The 19,945-nt window shown below is 35.6% G+C and overlaps 3 protein-coding genes across 3 annotated transcripts; all 3 read right to left on the reverse strand.

Moving 5' to 3' along the window:
* Nucleotides 1–2,278: 2,278 nt before the first annotated feature.
* Nucleotides 2,279–6,017, reverse strand: LOC123209941 (mitogen-activated protein kinase kinase kinase YODA-like). The gene is made up of 8 exons (XM_044628044.1): nucleotides 4,994–6,017; nucleotides 4,407–4,493; nucleotides 4,180–4,242; nucleotides 3,720–3,880; nucleotides 3,507–3,582; nucleotides 3,227–3,286; nucleotides 3,035–3,142; nucleotides 2,279–2,883 (listed from the first exon to the last, which is right to left on the reverse strand). The coding sequence occupies exons 1-8, from the start codon at nucleotides 5,768–5,770 to the stop codon at nucleotides 2,491–2,493; spliced, it is 1,725 nt and encodes a 574-aa protein (XP_044483979.1). The 5' UTR covers nucleotides 5,771–6,017; the 3' UTR covers nucleotides 2,279–2,490.
* A 1,142-nt stretch (nucleotides 6,018–7,159) lies between these two features.
* On the reverse strand, nucleotides 7,160–9,422 carry LOC123209943 (probable aquaporin PIP1-2). The gene is made up of 4 exons (XM_044628045.1): nucleotides 8,910–9,422; nucleotides 8,506–8,804; nucleotides 7,599–7,739; nucleotides 7,160–7,512 (listed from the first exon to the last, which is right to left on the reverse strand). The coding sequence occupies exons 1-4, from the start codon at nucleotides 9,235–9,237 to the stop codon at nucleotides 7,417–7,419; spliced, it is 864 nt and encodes a 287-aa protein (XP_044483980.1). The 5' UTR covers nucleotides 9,238–9,422; the 3' UTR covers nucleotides 7,160–7,416.
* Nucleotides 9,423–12,206: 2,784 nt separating this feature from the next.
* On the reverse strand, nucleotides 12,207–19,267 carry LOC123209944 (signal peptide peptidase-like 2). The gene is given in 15 exon segments (XM_044628046.1): nucleotides 12,207–12,488; nucleotides 12,582–12,665; nucleotides 12,786–12,833; nucleotides 12,836–12,855; nucleotides 13,846–13,988; nucleotides 14,116–14,208; nucleotides 14,393–14,446; nucleotides 15,169–15,325; nucleotides 16,558–16,592; nucleotides 16,782–16,958; nucleotides 17,074–17,225; nucleotides 17,420–17,539; nucleotides 17,815–17,926; nucleotides 18,041–18,199; nucleotides 18,971–19,267. Coding segments are annotated over 15 exon segments (1,620 nt in total). The 5' UTR covers nucleotides 19,118–19,267; the 3' UTR covers nucleotides 12,207–12,369.
* Nucleotides 19,268–19,945: the final 678 nt, after the last annotated feature.

Below are 19,945 nucleotides of genomic sequence, written 5' to 3' on the forward strand. Positions count from 1 at the left end.
AAACTGTTCCTTGATACTAAGATTTCAGGATTCCGCTTATGTCATAGGCCAAAATGACTGAAAAAGGAATCTAAAACTGAACCCTTATACTAAGTAAATTACCAGCTTCAAAATCATCGTGTGTTCAAAAAGCTATTTTCAAAATGTCCTTTTCATGCACTCGAATCTGATGATAACCAACCTATAGATCTAATTTAGGGAAGAATTTAGCTCTATGAAGCTCATCAATCATAGGAATTAGATATTTATCTTTGACTGTTATGTTATTCAATGTTCAGTAGTCTACATAAAATTGTCAATCATCATCGGCCTTTTTAACTAATAGAACTGGTGATGAAAATGGGCTATTACTGGGCCTTATCAAGCCAGACTGTAGAAGCTACTTCACCATTTTTCTATTTTAGTCTTCTGGTAATAAGGGTATCAATATGGTCTCACAGTCATAGGTTTCGTATTTGACTGCAATGGAATTCGATGGTCATGCAATCGCTTTGGAGGTAAGCTAGTAAGTGGTTTAAATACTTAGGAAAACTCAGCGAGGAGACGAATCATGTTGGGTGTAAGTTATGTTAGGGGCCATTAACAGATGGGGTGATTTGGAAGAAAAGCTCAATACCTTGTAGGCTATTAAGTTCTTTGTTTGTTAAAGGTTCAATGTCAGCATGCTTCAATCCTTGGAAAGTGTGGAGAACCCCTCCAACTTTGAAGGTCATGGTTAATTGCTTGTAATCCGTCTCGATAGGTCCGAGAGTCTCAAGCCATTGTACCCCTAAGACCAATTGACATGCTGCAACGGAAAGAACATAATAGTCTGTTGTGATGGAATAACCTTGGATAATGATGGTGAGTGCTTGACACTGCCCAACACATTCTATTTTCTCTTGATTGGCCACCATAACTTGAAAGTTCTTGTCTCGAATCATAAGTAACCTATATTTGCTAACTATGGTTCGATCAATGAAATTGTGGGTGCTACCACCATCTATGAGCACAGTTATATTTTTGTTTTTTAGTTTGCCTAAGACACGTATTATTTGAGGATGATTGGTTCCTACAATTGCGTGAAAGGAAATTTCAGTCATTGCATCTAGACACTGTGGTTCTTGACAAGCATTATTATTATCCTCTAAACTTGGAGGCGGTGAGTCTTTGATCATGAACAATTGTGGACATTCGCAACAATGGCTTGAAATGAACTTCTTATCACGATAGTAACATAACCTCTTCTCTCATGTCTCTTGATTGGTGATTCAACGGAATGTTGTTAGAGGACTATTTGAACTTGAATTCACATGCCGATTTGCTAAGGGGCCCATTATGCCAGCTGTTGGGTTGCGGTTGACCTTTAGGGCCAATAAAGCTGGTTAGGAGCGAAATAGTTGGTTTGGTTTCTTTTGTAATTGATTTCATTCCTCAATTAGCCTAGCGACTCCGATTGCATCTGTCAAGGAGTGAGGTTGCTTAATTTTTACATCTAGGTGAATGTCATCTAGAAACCCCACAATAAAGCAACCGATGAGAAAATTTTCAAGAAGATCGTCAACTTGGTGGGAAAGTTTTTCAAAAACTTCTTGGTAAGCTGCTATAGTTGAGGTCTGCTTAAATCGGGTTAGAGCTTCCGATGAGTCTTCGTAATCAGTTAAACCAAATCGATGCATGATAGCCTTGGTGAATTCATCCCAAGTAAGTGGCCCACAAAATTTCGTTAACTACTTACGTCATTGTAGGGTGATGCCTTCTAGATGGAAAGATGTTAGCTGAACTTATTGGCCAGGTACAATATTTTGGAAATTAAAATATTGTTTTGCCTTGTAGACCCATCCAATTGGGTCCTCGCCATTAAACTTTGGGAAAGATAATTTGAGGTTTTGGTGATGGTGGCCATTACTAGTGTTAGTGTGAGTAGCATTTGGGGAATGTGACGATTCTCTCTAGGAAAATGGGTTAATTTCAATGTGGCTAATTTGTGAGTTTCGGGAGGCTCGTAGAGCTTAAAGCTCAATAAACATTGTTTGCAGGGCAGCATTAACCTGATCAAAACTTGATTCATGTCACGCTAAGATTTTGTTGACCTCATTGCAAAATTCGGCATTCGTTTTACCATGAGTATCCATGGTAGAAACTTGGCTCTGATACCACTGATATATTGAATTTTGAGAGTAAAGAAGATGAAGATAAGTAAGAGGGAATGTTAATGGCTTTTAAAACTTTACTTTTATCGTAGATATTATCGACTATATATAATATAGTGTTGTGAAGAATATAATAATGCTAAGAATTAGGAAAGCAAAGTTATCCACTAACATTTCATGGCTTTCGTGACTTAATATACATGCATAAACAACTATTTAAATTAGACTAAGTCAATCCACATTCCTCTTCCGGCTAGTATAGTTAAGTGTGGCTTATTATTCGGAACAAACAAATAACTAAAGTAGACTAAGTCAATCCACGTTCCACCTCCCTCTAGTGTAACTAAGTGGCAAGTTATCATGAATGGCAGCACATAGCACCATCACCCTTGGCGTAGCCATGGTTCACAAAGTTGGCTTCACCATGCAACCTTTCATAGTTTCCAGAACCTTCAAAGCCCTTCACAACACCAGCACCACAGATGGCACCAAGGCATTGCATGATCATGTAGAAAACAGCCCTCGTGCGGGATAGCTTCCTAGCCAAAACCAGACCGAAAGTCACAGCTGGGTTCCTAGCCAATGGGGCAGCATTTTTAATAAAAGGGTGTTCTAAAAGCATAGCTGCTGTAGGACGACAAGCTGCGTTCCGTTGCAAACAGAGCCTCACAAAGTCCTTTGCTTCATCTGAGAGATGATCAGGAATAGCAGGGAGTTCCTTACTGTTTCCTATCTTGAACAGAGCGGCCACCTTCAAAGAAGCACATACACAAAATGATAAAAAGAAACGTCAGTATGATACATAAATTAACAATTGAAGAAAACTGGCAAAATAATTAAGATTCCAGCACATAAATTTTAAAATAAAACATGTCAATTCTTTTTATGAAAATTTTACTAACCCCCTCATACTGACTCCAAGGTGGTTTGGTGGTCGCCATCTCCAAAACAGTACAACCAAGGCTCCATATATCAACAGCAAGATTGCAACCATTTGAATTCTTTATGACCTGAATAATCATTGCAATTAAAATATTCATAATGCATCAAAGAAAATCTTGAAGTAAGGGAATAATGGTAAAAACAACTCTGACCTCAGGTGCCATCCAATAAGGGCTTCCCTTGAATGATAAAGGACAAGACTGCCCAGTGATCTGCACTTCAGATAAACAATATTAGAATAAACCCCACATACTTCACTTGATGAAATATCAAATTTCTACTGACAGAAACACTCATTCTTCTAGTCTAGGACAAATAAATGTAATAATGTCATTAGAATTCTATTTGTTATACAATTGTAGTACCATAATCTACTCATTTATGACTGTTGGTTGTGAAAATAGCACAGAGATTTTAAAAATATTTTCTTACATGCTTTGCCATCCCAAAATAGGCTAATTTCACACGGCCACTGGGGTCTACCAATATGTTAGCTCCTTTGATGTCTCTGGACAAGATTAAAACTAATCCATAAGCACAACAAAGATCCAAGATGATCAGCACTTAGCTGACATAAATATCAAAATCAGATAACTGCTGCTTCTGCTAGAACCAAAACAAAGAATTATTAACAACAACACTAACCCATGGACAGTGTTCTTAGCATGTAAATATTCAAGCCCAGACAAGATCTGTTGAGTATAATTGCGTATAGCATCTTCACCAAGCTGACCATATTCTTGGAGAATTTTATAAATGGAACCACCAGACACATACTCCAAGTATATATAAAGTTTATCATCTACCTGTTCATAACAAAAGAAATTATCCAAGGCAATTGATTCAATTCTTATATGAAGGTCTACCAAATACAACCTATTTGTTTAAAGCATTTGGAGACATATGCAAAAATGTAAATTGAATCATATCAAGTACAAAAGTGGTACACTTGTATAGTAGCAGAACTTCCTGTAAGATTTAGAAATGTAGGAGAAAAATCATAGCCAACTAATTTTTCAACGATCAAATTCTCACAAATTTACTGCTCGAAGCTACTCTAAATAAATATTATCAGCAATAAAGCTGAAAAGTATATGGAACTTACAGTTTCGGATCCATAATACCGCACTATATTTGGATGTCTTAAGCGACTCAGCATTGCAATTTCCTGTCAAAAATCATTAGAATGGAGAATGTTGCCCCTAAAAGAACCCATAAATTCTTCAAACTAAAAAGCTTGCTTCTAGCCCAACAAATACTTAAATTAATCAAGAAAAAAGAGACAGAAAAATACTTTTATTAAAAAATAAATAATTAAAGAAAAAACCTTACTTGCCCCAGCTTTTGTGCACTTTCTTTTGACTTTGCATCATCCGAAAATAGAGTTACCTCCTTCATAGCACACATCTCACCGCTTCTCTAAAGCCCAAAGAACAAAGTATAATAAGAAAATCATATATGCAAAATCTAGGGAGAAGGAATTACCAAAAAAAATCTAGAGAGAGGGTAAATGAACAACAGTTGATAAATTCACTTGCCACATATCTCACAATTCTCACCAAAGCCCAAACGATAAAGTAAAATCAGAATATAAGATATGCATTAAGTTTGTAAAAATGTAGTCTATAACTTCAATTTTACGAAATATTGTCAGAAGGATAACATCAATGTTGAACCCTGCACATCTTCGATCTAAAGTTCAATGGGATAAAACAAGGATCAACTTGATGCTCATATGCGTTTAATAAGAACCAAAACTACCTTTAATTTCTTGTATTGCTAACAGGAAAAAAAAAACAAAAACAAAAACAAAGTGGAAGAAAACAATGGTAACATGAGTGAAATGCTGAAAATTCATTAAAAGGGAACATAAAATATCGAATTACTACAGGAGCTAAGTAGACACCAACTTCGCCAACAGACCTGTTAAAACCAAGGTAGACATGTCCAAATGTGCCTCTCCCCAGCAATCTTCCTTTCTGCCAGTGTGAACCAGGGCTAACTGGATTTTCTACCCTGCCTGGACTTCTGGGGACTGATGGAGATGTTGCAGTTGAACATGAGAGAGAAAAAGGAGAAGTATTAGAGATTGTTATAGGCGGAAGGGGCAATCGATGGCTTTGTTGTTTCACATCATTAGGCCGGCCATTACGAGACTCATTGACAGCCCCTCCAGCTTGTGGATGCAGAGAAGTCAAGGGACTAAGGAGACGAGAATCTGGTAGATAATCACTATCACTGGAGCTGTCACAAGAATAAGCAGCTTCTAAATCTCCCTCAGCATCAGTAGGATCCAACCTGTTAGAGACACATCCAGATGCTAGGAGGGGTAAAATCAGTGATGTTTTGGAACTTCTGTCAAATCTTGGTTTTGTTGCTGCACTAATTCCAGAATCACTGCAACCAAGACGAGCAAGATGAGCTGCTGGAAGTAGAAGTGGCTGAGCAGCCCTTTCTGCAAAACTTTGGCAACGTGATACATATGTTGAAGGTGATGTTGATCTTGATGGCACTCGGGATAGAGATCCCCTTTCTGAAACAGCGTCATTATATCGTCTCCCAGCACCTCCTGATCTACTTTTGGATTTTTCCTCAGATGCAATCTTAAATTTGCGATTTATTGTGTCAATAAAACTTTCCTTTGTTGCCTTCTTCTTTTCTTCTTTGGATGAAGACTTCCCCCACCAGGAAGGCATATTTATATCTCAAAAATTACAGAAGAAAGGGCGCAATTCCCAACTTAAGATTCAATACCTAACTACAGATCAGCAGTAAAGATGCCAACTTAGCTGCCAAACTTGAAACTCATATGTCTGTAAGGATGACATAAAGTCCAAAAATGCCAACCCGACAATCAGGAAGACTTGAAAGACACTGTACACATCAAGAACAGGTTTTTTAGTATAAACTTCACCACAGAAGAATAATAAGATACAACATTTATATCATCTGGCTATTTATGATCATATGCAAACAGATGACAGCATGGAACTTATCATGAAAAATATACACATGCAAAATCTCTAGACCCATTTGGCACTTGGCAGATAAAGAAGATTTTTTTTTTTTTTCACCGATGGTTAGAAAAAAAATTATTTTTTTTAGTTAAAACACCAAGCACACTGTTTGAAAACGAAGAAATCTTCCTCATAAATACTTTCCACTTTAGATCAAAGTTGCAGGAGCCAATGCATGCAACAATTTGTAGTAATTAATTTTCCATTAGAAACATAATTAATCAATCATAACCCACTGAGTTCTAATGTCATGCAAAAACTCGACCCTATAATTGGACTATCCAGTTAAATCTTATGGCACATGCAAACCATTCCAGACCTCCAAACCAAGGAATTGTATCTGGCCCGCAATTATTTTCATGTTTCCGGGTTTGCATGAATTATTCTCGGGTTTAACCCGTTCCAAGCAAAGATTTTAATCGCAACAAGAGAATGACAAGAGTTTCTTTCACTATCGCAAGACTAAGAAGTGAGATCCTCGCTTTAACACGAACTTCAAACAATATACAAAACCAGACGCTCAAAGCTCTATAACTCAAAACACTTTCTAAACGTGGATATAGTAAACAAATTAATTTAATTTATTACAAATACCCTTAAAATTTTAAATTTATTCATATAAACTTTAATTACATTATTTTTCTAAATATATATTAATAATATAAATCATATTATAAAATATATTCATTATATTATATTAATTTAATATATTTTATAATATAAATTATTTTACAGACCATATTGTAAAAAATCACGTACCACATTTCGTAAAATATTAATAATTATAATACAAATAATAATTTTTTACAAATTCCACAAGCAATTGCAACAGATAAGGATGTTACATGGGCCTAACAGAGACCTTAACCAGTAGGCCCCAAGCTCAACTAACCATCTTAATCAATTGACCTCAACTGGGATGGACTCCAACCAAAAACAAAATCAATTTAAACTCAATTTATCGATAAATTCAAACTCAATCCGATAAACAATAAAAATTGAAAAATCAACAGTAATGATATAAATAGCAATATCATAAAGATGAATCACTAATGGATGCAAACGGTATTGTCAAACTAGAGCTTTGAACATTTAATTCAAATTTAGTTTGAATACTCATTAGGCAATAATGTTGCCAAGGAAGGGAACCCAAGAGAAAAACAGAAAATAAATTAAAAACTTAAAAAGAATCCATTGAGATAGTCACAACCTTAATACAGCAGTACTAGATAATTTACACACGTCTCTGAACACAACCAAATGCACAAAACACACACACAACACCACGAGAAAATGAAGCTGACAAATTACATAGGACGACAAACTTAACCCCTGCTCTTGAAAGGAATTGCCCTGATGACTATCTGGTGGTACACAGCCGCCAGTGCAGCTCCAATGAAAGGTCCGACCCAGAAGATCCACTGCAATTCACACACACAAATTTGAGTTCATGAATACAAGGCCAAGCAATAAATGTTTTTGAAAGACGGGATTAAAATTCATTTACCTGGTCATCCCATGCAAGATCTTTGTTGAAGATGATGGCAGCTCCAAGACTCCTGGCTGGGTTGATGCCAGTGCCGGTAATTGGGATGGTGGCCAAATGGACCAAGAACACTGCGAACCCGATGGGGAGAGGAGCCAGAATCTGCAAAAGAATCACAGTAAAAAAATAAACAAAAGTGTAAATTATGCTCACAAATTCTAAATTCTATTTGCGGTGGAGGACCACACCATACTGTTCTTTCACTATCTCTCTTGTTAAAAAAGACAGCCATGAGGGGATGGGATTCCTTGCTTAAGACTTTAAAAAAATGTTTTTCTCGATGTGGGTGTGGAAGGTCCCACCCCCATGGGAGGGGTAAGAAAGAAGGCACTTTACACATCACACAAAGGACCAGACAAAGCACGTGGTAGCATCATCATGAGAGATGAGAAAGAAGTTGCTAGCTGCCCTACGCCTACCTAAAGCTGATTTTTACAGACAGGAAGAAACCATTCACCATACAAGCAAGACTCTTTACTAGTCACAGAACCAAGTAGCGGTTTGGTAAACCAGAACCCACTTCGGGTTTTCCCTAGTTTTCTTTTAAGGATTCAATAGAAGCCAGAGAATCCAACCAAATTTCCATGAAAGACCAAGGCAAGATAAAGAAGGGATTTGGAGGAATCAAAGTATCAAACTGTTCCTTGATACTAAGATTTCAGGATTCCGTTCATGTCATCGGCCAAAATTACTGAAAAAGGAATCTAAAACTGAACCCTTTTACTAAGTAAATTGCCAGCATCAAAATCTTACTTGAAATAGGTCTAAAGCATGAAAATTTAACTCATAATTTATCAAAGGACCTAGATATATTGATGAACAGAAACGAAATAAAAGCAACGTAGAAAATGGTAAAAGTGGTACATACAGGGACATGAGAGTCTCTGGCATTTCTCTTGGCATCAGTTGCAGAGAAGACAGTGTAGACAAGAAGAAAGGTGCCAACAATCTCAGCACCAAGACCATCACCCTTGGTGTAGCCATGGTTCACAAAGTTGGCTCCACCACGCAACCTTTCATAGTTTCCAGAACCTTCAAAGCCCTTCACAACACCAGCACCACAGATGGCACCGAGGCATTGCATGATCATGTAGAAAACAGCCCTCGTGAGGGATAGCTTCCTAGCCAAAAGTAGACCGAAAGTCACAGCTGGGTTGATGTGTCCTCCTGTTATAACACCAAAACAAACAGATCTAGTTAACAAAACCCATTAAAGATAACTTTTTTCCCCTCAAAAATTAACAGAGAAACGAACTTTGATCATCTACTAACCTGATATACCCGCAGTGCAGTAAACAAGGGCAAAGATCATACCACCAAAGGCCCAAGCAATACCTTGGATACCAACTGTGGTACACTTGGTGTTGGACTTAGAGACGCCCATGACAGTCAATATAGTGATGTAAAGGAACAAAAAGGTGGCCATAAACTCAGCAATACCAGCTCTGTAGAAAGACCATGACCTGAGCTCACCAGGCTCAAACAGTGGAGCTGGTGGTGGCTCCTTGTAGTCTTTGTCAGTCTGAGCTGACGTCCCAATCGGCTGCCTCTCAGCGAACTTGTTAGCTCCGAGCTTAACATCCTCCTCTTTGCCCTCCATTGCAACCTCTCCAAAAACTCAAAAGATTCCCTCTCTATGAAGAAACAAGACAACCCTAGTCTGTGCAAGCTGTTGTTGTTGTAATAGTAGTAGTAGTAATAAGAAAGTGAAATAGAAAAGATGGATTTATAGATGGGTTGTGTTTGTGTCACTATTAAGCATTATATTTTGTGGCCAAAAGACAAAGCTGGCTGTCATAAATTTTTTATTATTTTCATCATTGATTTGCTTTAATGTGTTTTTTTAAATTTAGATTAATGTAGACGCATCATTATTAAGGGTTGGATTAGGGTTTGGAAGATCGTTCTGGAAAGGGCAGAGGGATGCTGACAGACACTGGTTGGTTCAGTGTCCCTTCAGCCTTATCTTCATCAGAGTGTCATAATATAATAAATGTGCTCAACTTTTCCTTTTTTTGTGATTTTTCAAATTTAAGCTTTTGAAATTGTGAAAGCTTTTGATTAGCTGTTCTGGCCCATTTGATTATCATCACCCAATCAGAATTAGGGTTGCATCTCAACCAAATCAGTTCAATTTCCATTCAATTTTAATTAAATTAAATAATTAAATATTTTAATTTAAGTATGATTTGAAATTGAGACCCTTCTAATAACCTTTTCAATTAATTCAAATAATCCTTATTAAGACATATTTAAATTCAGTTTAATTCAAATCCATTTACAAATTAGAATAACTTGTCATGTGTGAGAATTTTTGGTGGTCCGCTTGTTGGAGAACCCGTTTGTTTAGTTGGGTTACTTTAGGGAGAATAGTGGAGACCTTCTAGTTTTGGCCAAAAAACTTGTTCTCACCTAAGATATAGTAAAAACTTAATTTTTTATCTTTTAATTTTTAAAAATTTAAACACCTATCCATAATTAAATTTTAGTTAAAAATTTCAATTAAGATTAAAGATAAAATCGTCATTTAATAAAAAATTAAAGTTTCATCATATTTTTCTTCTTCGTATTTAAAAACTTACATTTCCCCCCAGCTCAAGATTTGAAAAGTAACAAAACCCCCCTAAGATTTATTCCTCTTCCTCTGACATCGATTTTTCTTTTCTCAGTCGTCGGTTGTCCTCCCTTGCCCCCTTATCTCTCCTCTAGTCTCTCTCCCTAGCCTCTCTGGCTATCTTCGATCAGAGATGAAGACACGTCGTCTTTATCTCTCTGATGAAGACCGATTATCTTTGTCCCGAGGAAGACAATTAGTCTTTCATCTCTGACCAAAGACGGCTAGAGAGGGTAGGTAGAGAGACCGCAGGAGAGATAAGGGGAGAAGAGAGGATGGTCGATGGCTAGAGAAAGAGAAATCGGAGCTGGAGAAAAGGAAACAAACCCTAGAGGGATTTTGCCACTTTTCAAACTTTAGATTGAGAGAAAAATATAAGTTTTTAAATATAAAAGAGAAAAATATGATAAAATTTTAATTTTTTTGTTAAATGATGATTTTACCTCTAACTTTAACTAAAATTTTTAATAAAAATTTTGTTGTGAGTAGGTGTTTGAGTTTTAAAAAAATTAAAGGGTAGTATACCTTAGGTGGGAATAAGTCTTTTGGCCTTTAGTCTTAAGCCAAACATGCCGTTGGAGTTCACATGAGAGAAGCTGGCGTGGGGCAATATCAAATCACTTTCTGGGTTTGGACGGTTGTGATTTGTTTTATATCTTTAAGAATGTTTGAGGGCATTTATGAAACTGCAGGGGGTAAAATGGTGATTTCAAGTATCCATTTTTTTTCTTTTCTTTTTGAAAGGTAAAGTAACGGGAATTTCTTCAAACGGCTGGTGAATCACAACCACAAAATAAAATTCCAATTTGCCAAACAAAACAAATCCAAAGGCTGAGAAAAGATGAGCCTTTTGTGACCGTTGTGACAGTGACAGCCTCGAGTAAACACGTGGTTAACGGCTATGTGTAACATAATTGTTACATGGGCATGGTCCATTTGTCCGAATGAAATAGCAAAATTAATTTATATATGAATTTACTTGGTGAATTCAAATTGATTCTCGGTTTGAATTTACACTAATTCACTATAGTTGATAAATAATAGTATTAAACAAAAAGTCATAAAACAAAAAAATAAAAATATTAAAAAAAATATTAATGAGACATTTGATTTTTCTAATTTAATCTTAATATGTTTGAATTGAACACTAAACCGAGCTTATGTCAATTCTCCTCAAACCGACTCCTATATATAAAAGAGTGATGTTACACATAAATTCAAATAAAAACTAATACAATGTATACAATACGTATACACTATTTAGTCTCTGTGTAGGTATAAACGTGGGAGTACTATCATCAAAACGTGAAGCAGCCGAATTCTCCAAACAGACATACTTTTATTTTTATCTATGTATAAAATAAGGGGACTATGAATGAATAATGGTTGACAACTCATACTGTTCCTCTTGTTCTTTGCAAAACACACCCCCACAACCAGCCCAATAGGGCCCTCATCCTCTCTGCCATTTCCAACCATTCTTCCCCTCTTTGAAAACAACATAGAGATAATCCGAAATAATTTAGATTCATAATTTAGAGTTTTAGATTAATAATTTCATTTAGAATTAATTTGTTTATTTCCTAATAATATTAGTATTATAGATTTGACCGAAGGTGATCCAAACCCATCAATTTTAAATGAATTTTAATGTTTTACTAATTTTAAAACCATTAAATAAGAAAAAGAATTTTCACAATAAAAAAGTCACGGACAAATTAAACTTCAACGTGCACACTAATCTCAAAGAAAACTTGATGAACTAAAATTGTTTCAATTTAAATTAAACTTATTTAAATTGAATGTGGCTGCTTGTCCTCATCCTGAGTTAAACCAAGAGAATACCTAATGTTGGAAGACTAAACCCAAATTTGATTCATCCATGAAATACAAATGAAGATACAGGAACATTGACAGCAAAATTTAGGCAGGCATGAAACTGGAAAAGGAAGATCTTTACAGGAAACAAATCATTATAACGCTTAATATATTATCAGATACATAACTTCCCATGTTATGCCTTCTAAGCTTGACAGGCTGGTTTAGTTGTTTCATTGGTATCCAATGATTAGACATACACTACAAACTCTACATTATAATTACAGAAAAGCTTTATTTTTATTCATTGAGTTCTTGACTATGCTGGAGTTGGACATGGGGGCAGGGTCTTTCAGGTTCTCCTCTTGTCCACAGAACCTTGAGATCACCTCTCTTCCTCCCCAACGCAAGAAAAGTTCCTGATGGAAAGCATGGAATTTCATTAATTTACTGGAAACATCAACTCATCAAGTCCATTTACATTGGGGATTTTTACCCAATGTAATTTTTACCTAGGGTGAAGGGGACAATGTAGAGCAATGCTGGTTGTCCATGGCCATCCATCAAGTTCAGTGCCACATATGTAATGAGAAGACCTACCATAGATTGGGTAAAACAAAAAAGGTAAATTACAGGTCAAAATCTGAAATATAAATATAACATCGCATTCATATTATGCATTTAAAAAAAAAAATTATTATTTGATTGTTTCTTACCGAAACCATAAGCAAAAATTGCCCACAAGAAGTATCCAGCTCGGAGACTTTATTTGCCAGCCAATCATATCTGCAAGGTTGGGTTAATATTGCAGTTTCTTTATGCATAAATCACTGATTATTTTGTGAGCCTACTCACCACAAAGAATGCTCAGGAAAAAAAATGAAAATATAAAAGAAGAAAATTATTTCCTTAATATTCATATACTTGAATAATACAAGCTCAAGTTACAAATAAAATTTAATCGGCTCCCGCACTCTTTAGATTTCTAGGACAGTGACTACGCTGCCATAGAACTTCGTATTTTCTTTTCCTGAATCTTCCAGCCATAGTCACCAAATAGAACACTTTGAAGTAAAAAGGAAGAATACATCATCGTTGACCAGAAGAGAAAAACAGAACTTCTAAAGTACACCAGAACTTACTGCAGTTTTGAATAATAGTTTGTGATATGATTCTAACTCAATCTGATAGCTCTTGAACTAAATTATAGTTAAGGGGTAGTTATTAATGAATGATAATAAGTAGTTATTTATAAAACATGGTGATGGCTGGATGAAAGAGAAAATTTGACAAATATGCTGTGACACATCATTATATCATTGAATGGTCTCACCATGTCAGCCAAGTGAAGTGGTGTGACAGTCCCATGCAAATATTTCTCTGCAAGTACTTCTGCTAATGGTGATTCTGGGGGGGAGGGGAAATATTTATCCCATTACACCTTAGGGTTGTTATACTAGAAAATCCTTGGGGTATTTGTGATATTCTCAATCTACAAGTGATGACTTTGACATGATAAGGACTTATATTTTCAGTGTGATTTATTCTTAAAACTGTACTTTCTCCAGAGCAAAATGATTAAGATTTATGCTGTCAAATCTAGAAGACAAGCCAACCCCAAAAAAAATAAAAATAAAAAAGTAAACAGCAGGGAAAATTTTTACCCTTAAGAAAATGAAAAACACCAAAACATCAAAAAGATGTTCGTACATACAGGCATAAATACCAATCTGAACAAATCTCTTTCTAAGTGAAGAAAGATGGAAGAACTTAAACCTGAGTGAAAATGCTATCACCAATCCAGGTAAAAGGATGTCTCCAAATCCTATGATACTGTAACCACCCCATGGGTCAAACATGCGAGGAATCTTCAGTAGCATTGGAATACCATCCTCCCCACTCTTATCGCCACGAGCTACCTATATATATAAAGGCATGAATAATTAAAATTGCACTGCAGCATTTTAAGTTTGTCCTTTTTAGGAAGTTCATAGTACAGTCAACGCCAAAAATTAGATATAAAGTCAAATGAGGAGGAATATTTACCACAATCATCACACTTTCATGAAACAGCTTCTTGGAAACAAACACCCAAAAAATGTCATACAAGAAAGCGCAACTGAGCAGAACTGTACCCACCTGATTAACAACCGCTCAGAATATAGCTAAGAGGAAATGGTGTCAATTTTATCTTAAATTCAACATGAATTAGTCAATAACAAATCACCAAAATATAGAGATTATGAGCATTGATCAAACAAAACCCTATTGTCCAACATTCAGACATTTCCCACCCATGTGCCAGATGAATTTAAAATAGTACCTTGAGATTAGGTACATGCACAATTTGAAGAACCGTAATTATCAGTGCAATGCCCTGATTGAAAAAAAAAAAAAAAAAAAGAATGTTAGTTAAATTCTACCACATAATTCATCCATCTCCATCTTACCAAAGAGCACTTATAAGATACACTTTTAAAGATGCTGAGCTTTATAATTAAAATACATTATTGATGTGGTGGTATGGAAAAGAATAGTAAAATCATATAGCCAGCAGCAAGCATACTTCAGTAAAATTAAAGGGCTGGGTAAATCTTCCGGCATTTGGAGCAATGATGATGAAAAAAAAAGTGAATCCACAAGATAAAATAGTTGTTAAGTCATGGGGCTTATAGGTAATTAATTGCTTTATATATTAACTGAGGTGCATCAGACAGGGTTGCAAATTCTTAAGACCAGAAATTGTCTAAAGAAAACCACAAGAGATTAAATGACTACACATAATCATGAAGAATATTGTAACCATTTCATTTACAGGATGTAATGGAGTTTTCAGTATTTCTGGCTAATTCAGTTATTCTTAATACAGGTTCAATCATCGTGTATAAGACTACTGCACTGCAATTTACAAAAAGACCAATTTTTCTTTATTTTGAAATAATTCATAGTCTGCTTGCAACCTCTTAATAGTAGCTAATGTAGAAGCTCCAAATGCAACAAAGAGTTCCCATGACCATTTGACAAAACTAATAGTAACCCCAATCCACCCCTTCCCAGAAAAAATTTATCATCAGGAGAGATAAGGAAGTATATACTTACAAGTATATCTTGACCTATCCAGCCGAAACAGGACTTGCGATAAACAGCCCAAATAACAGCAAATGTTATGCAGAATGGAAAAACAGCCAGAGTAAGGAATGAGATAGCTCCAAAGAAAGGTACTTTGATGAATGACTCGCCAGCATGTTTGAACCACCTGTGAAAGATTGTGTACATATATTTCTAAACCTTAAAAAAACTCTATTGAAGGCCACAAAATTGAAAGATAATGTGACAAGAAAGCATATCCAAGCTACAAAAACACATCTAAAAATAGGCCATCAAACCATTCTGCACCTATAATTTAACAAAATCTTCACAGCTGTTAACTAAAACGGCACAACAGGTTCAATGACATTTTTCATTGTACACCAAATTTGGGATAAATAAAGACAGTAAAATATAATGTACAAATAAAGAAAGATATGATAATCATGAATAAGGATAGCTGTCTAGTTCAAGGCAAAGGGATGAGATTTCACTTTCTTAGGAATAAAACACTATTCTGCCAGCCCCTTGTAGCCAGTAAACAATATATCTATGTGCCAACTTTTGGGGAACATATCTAAGATTTTAAGTGGTTGAGAAGACTGGGAATAGAGACTGCCAAATTGCTTAAGCCTATGACCAAAACTGGAAGATTGTACATGCTTTTTGGGAAAAAAAAAAAAAAAGGAGAAGAAACCAAGGGAACATGGCTCTTGGAATTGAGTTTGCCTAATTGCTTACGCTGATGACAAAATGCAGAAGACTGTACACGTCTTTTGAAAACATTATGAAGAAACCAAAGGGGCATAACTTCTATTTAGAGAAAAGAAGCACCACATCAGTCAATATATTTAAGCTAGAAACTACGGGTGGATTCAAATCGAATTGGCTTGAGCTAAATTGCTAGCTCGGCTCAAACAAGTTATACTCAGGCAAACTCAAGCCTAAAGATTTTGTATTGTCGAGCTCGATCTCGAACTTGAGCTTGGGGGTATTCGGCTTACCGAGTTGCAAATTTAAAAAATGTCGACTTAATTAAGAAAAAAATAACATTGTTTTAACCAATACATATCAAAACGATAATGTTTTAGTCAATTTTGTCTCGATTGCGGTACCAAATCTAGTTTAGCTTGAACTCAACTCGATTTGAAAAAGTTGAGCCAAACTCAAACTAGCCCAAATTCAAGCTCAACTTGGCTTGAATCCACCCCTACCAGAAACACTTATGTAGTAAAACCTGCCTTAGGCATGGAATGCGTACTAATATGCTCAATCATTTGTTTTTTGTTTATAGCATCATACTAGCAGATAACAAAACTTTAGTAGACTCTAGCTATTTGGGTGTTCAAATACAAAATTTGTATAAATGCTGAAAGTGATATCTTAATAATAGATAGATACCTTGATAATAAAGCAACCAAACAAGTTTGCAAACCCTGCATACAGAAGAAACTGCAACATTAAAATTAATACAAACAAGCAAAGTATACTAGTGTCCTACATGTTTAATGTTCAACACAAGTGTGCATGTTAGTCAACACCAATTTCTTTACATATGCATGAATATGATAGATGGCAGATACATGTATAAGTTCAAGTGTTTGAGTGAAATGGGAAATCCATACCTCTACACCACCTATGCAAAAAAGTACGACTAGGAGCTCAATGAACCAGTATGACATAAGTTTATAAAGCACCACCAAGAAGAATGAAGCAAAAACAACAAACAGGACAGCTGATGCTGTGTTGATGTCCACAATACCACCAACAGCTTTGGCATCTGAAATTTCATCCACATCATCCTATATGAATAAGACAAGTTTGTAAATCAGCAAGCATTCATAGGCTAAGAATATTATAATACCAATTTTTGAAATAAAAATAGCATATTTAGCTGAAATTCTCTATAAAGAAAACCTTTAGAAGCTTGACTTGTTCTAAAGCTGCTTCTCTGGCACTCCATGCAGACCAATAAGATGCACACAAGATGGTACCAACAGCCATTAACCATAAAAAGACTTCAGCTACATCAACTAGTGGTCGCCTTGGAGAATATAGCTGTACAGACACTACTGGAAAACCAAAAATTCAGAAGACAATGTCTTTAAGACATTGACTAGAAGTTTCAAAACAATATACAATGAAGATGTAGCTAGAACTGTGATGAAGAATAACAAAAAAAATCCAAAACAAAAGGTCAAAATGAACTTAAGGGATAAATTTTGTTTGCTTCATACACCATGAAGCACATGAAAGAACTTACCAGATGAACTATTCATTAGCATCTTTTCCAAGCTGGCACCTGCATCCTGTGGAAGCATGACAGCAGGTATGCGTATATCTAGATCAGTTTCATGGGGGTCACAGACCATCTTGTAAAGTTCTGCAGAGGAAGAATAAGAAAAATGAGTTTTCAGGCAAGAAGAAATGTTGAAGGTGAATCCTGAAGGCCAGCATTCTAGTTCATCTGTTTCTCCTGGCAGGGTATTCTGCAATTATATTTGACAACCATGGTAAAGAGAGAATAGTCCCAATGAGGCTTTCATTTTTATTCAAGAAATATAGATAGTATGATATACAATAAAGTCATTATTACTGTCTAAGATACTAAAGAAGCATTGGCTTATACTTGTGCGGTAAAAACAATATGCTGATTACCTTTCTGGTTATTTATGATAAGGACAGCTGAAGCACCAGCAGCCTCAGCGATATTTGCTTTTGTTGTGAATTTGCAGTGGCCACGATCAACCATGATGACATCTCTAGAATACTAACAAAATTAAGATAAGACATACTGATTCAATAATTATTTATTGCATTCTCTCCACTGTGAGTAATATGAGTAACAGCATTGAAAATATTTAGGAAGTTGGAAAGGGAAAACCTTTTTCTTTGGCATGCTGCAACAATCACGAGGATCTGCAAGAGTAAGGTGGTCATGCTGTGCCTTTTTCTCCTTCGAAACTATGGTAGTGCCAAATCTAGCACCCACACCAACAAATTCTTCATCCTCTACACCATCAATCCAAGTTTGAACTTTTACCTGATAAAAGTATGATTATATTAAATTGCATAAATAAAATCATCACAAACGTGAAGCTAAAGGAGGTAGAGCAGGAATTACAGACCAAACTTTGTAAAATCCCAAAAAAAAAAAAAAAAAACCAACTTTGCACTAAAACATTGAACAAAGCTCCATCCTTAAAATGGGTCAAATTATTTTTTAAAAAAAAGTTTTACAGGGCAAGATCATACTTTTCATTCCATTTTAAAGCTAAAGAAAAGTTACAAAAGCATGCATAATCCACATCATCTACAAGCCAGAAAAGAGAGAGAAGACGGAAGAAATGAAGTGTAAAAGTCAATGATGAACGAAAGAAAGTAGACATTTTTCGTCATTATTTATCACTCCAACAACTTTTACACTTTCTCAAAACTAAAAGACGCAAAAGACAAAATAAGAATTACAGATATCAGACATGTAGCTGAACCCAGAATCACACCAAGACAATTTTTATAAACAAAAAACATGCAGAAAAAGTAAAACTATTGCCAATTACCATCTTCATTTACTTACATAATCAAAATATAAAATCCAAAAAATGTAATAGCAAACATTAACTCCAAATTAAACGAATGTAAGACTAAAATCAGAAACTAAGCAAATCAGCTCTTCTGACAGTAACCATTATCTTCAAAAACGACACCAATTAGCCAAAAAAAGGAACTACCCATAAATGGAAAGCTAAAAATGACACACACAAAAAGTGAGCAAGAGCCAGAGATTTCACCCAAACAAGAAAATATATCATACCAAGACGAAGTCGTTTTCACAACCTGGCTTCTTGGGAGCCAAATCGTCTTCGTGAACTATGTCACCAGCGGTCACACAAGCTGGATAACAGACCAGTGAGATCACAGCTAACAGAAAGAAAACCCAGCTTAGCCTCTTCAAATCCATGGCTTTGAAATACTCTTCTCTTCAGTGTCCCCTTTCACTCAGCATCACACGCACAAGTTCAGGAAGCACAAATAGAGAAACTACAAGCAACCAACACTTGCTTTAGTAGCCATAATAAAGGCAACAATATCTTTGTCTAGCCGCATTAAATTGAAAAAAAAGAACAATTACCATAATTATAGTGCTGAAAATATATTTTTTAATAAATGAGCTGCTGTGGATCTACTGCTTTTATTGATGTGACATGGCAGAGGAAACCTTTACCAAAAAAACAGATAATGCACTTCATACGACGTCGTTGTACAAGGATACGCTGCAGTTACCATCTTTACCGGTTTTTTTCAATGACAGTTTGTTCCTTTATATGTGGTTCCCATGATGTAGATAGCTAATTAATATTTGCTTCCTCCAGAATTTTTACTCCATTACTTGCCCAACTCTTTACTATTATCGTTTATCAATGAGTCGTTTTAGAATTGTTTTATATCTCTCTCGCAGTAAATTATTACCTCGACATGGAACGCATGGAACGGTTCTTCTGTCCTTCGATTTTGGACCAAGCATGTGGCTGAAACGCCAAGAATATTCAGATTTTTGGCAATTGGGCAAGATCTGAACACATGAACGGCCATGTTATTGATGGAAATTAGAGGGTTTTACATTAAATAAAAATAATATAAACGAGTTGTATATAAGCATAATAGATAAGACTTTAACATAAATTAATTTGTTTGGTATAATATAGGTTTCGGCATCAAATAGCTTGGCTGATTTTGTCTGTTACTGCTGACAATGAGTTTACATTAAATCAAACTTTCAGTAGAGGGG

The sequence above is a fragment of the Mangifera indica genome, chromosome 3 (assembly GCF_011075055.1).
Source record: "Mangifera indica cultivar Alphonso chromosome 3, CATAS_Mindica_2.1, whole genome shotgun sequence".
NCBI lineage: Eukaryota > Viridiplantae > Streptophyta > Magnoliopsida > Sapindales > Anacardiaceae > Mangifera > Mangifera indica.

Coding starts and splice junctions, on each gene's coding strand:
- LOC123209943 (XM_044628045.1), bottom strand. CDS start 9,237: ATGGAGGGCAAAGAGGAGGATGTTAAGCTCGGAGCTAACAAGTTCGCT. Junction 8,805..8,909: donor CTGCACTGCGGGTATATCAG/GTTAGTAGATGA, acceptor GTGTTATAACAG/GAGGACACATCAACCCAGCT. Junction 7,513..7,598: donor ATCTTGCATGGGATGACCAG/GTAAATGAATTT, acceptor TGTGAATTGCAG/TGGATCTTCTGGGTCGGACC.
- LOC123209941 (XM_044628044.1), bottom strand. CDS start 5,770: ATGCCTTCCTGGTGGGGGAAGTCTTCATCCAAAGAAGAAAAGAAGAAG. Junction 4,243..4,406: donor GTGCACAAAAGCTGGGGCAA/GTAAGGTTTTTT, acceptor GATTTTTGACAG/GAAATTGCAATGCTGAGTCG. Junction 3,287..3,506: donor ATTTTGGGATGGCAAAGCAT/GTAAGAAAATAT, acceptor TCTGAAGTGCAG/ATCACTGGGCAGTCTTGTCC.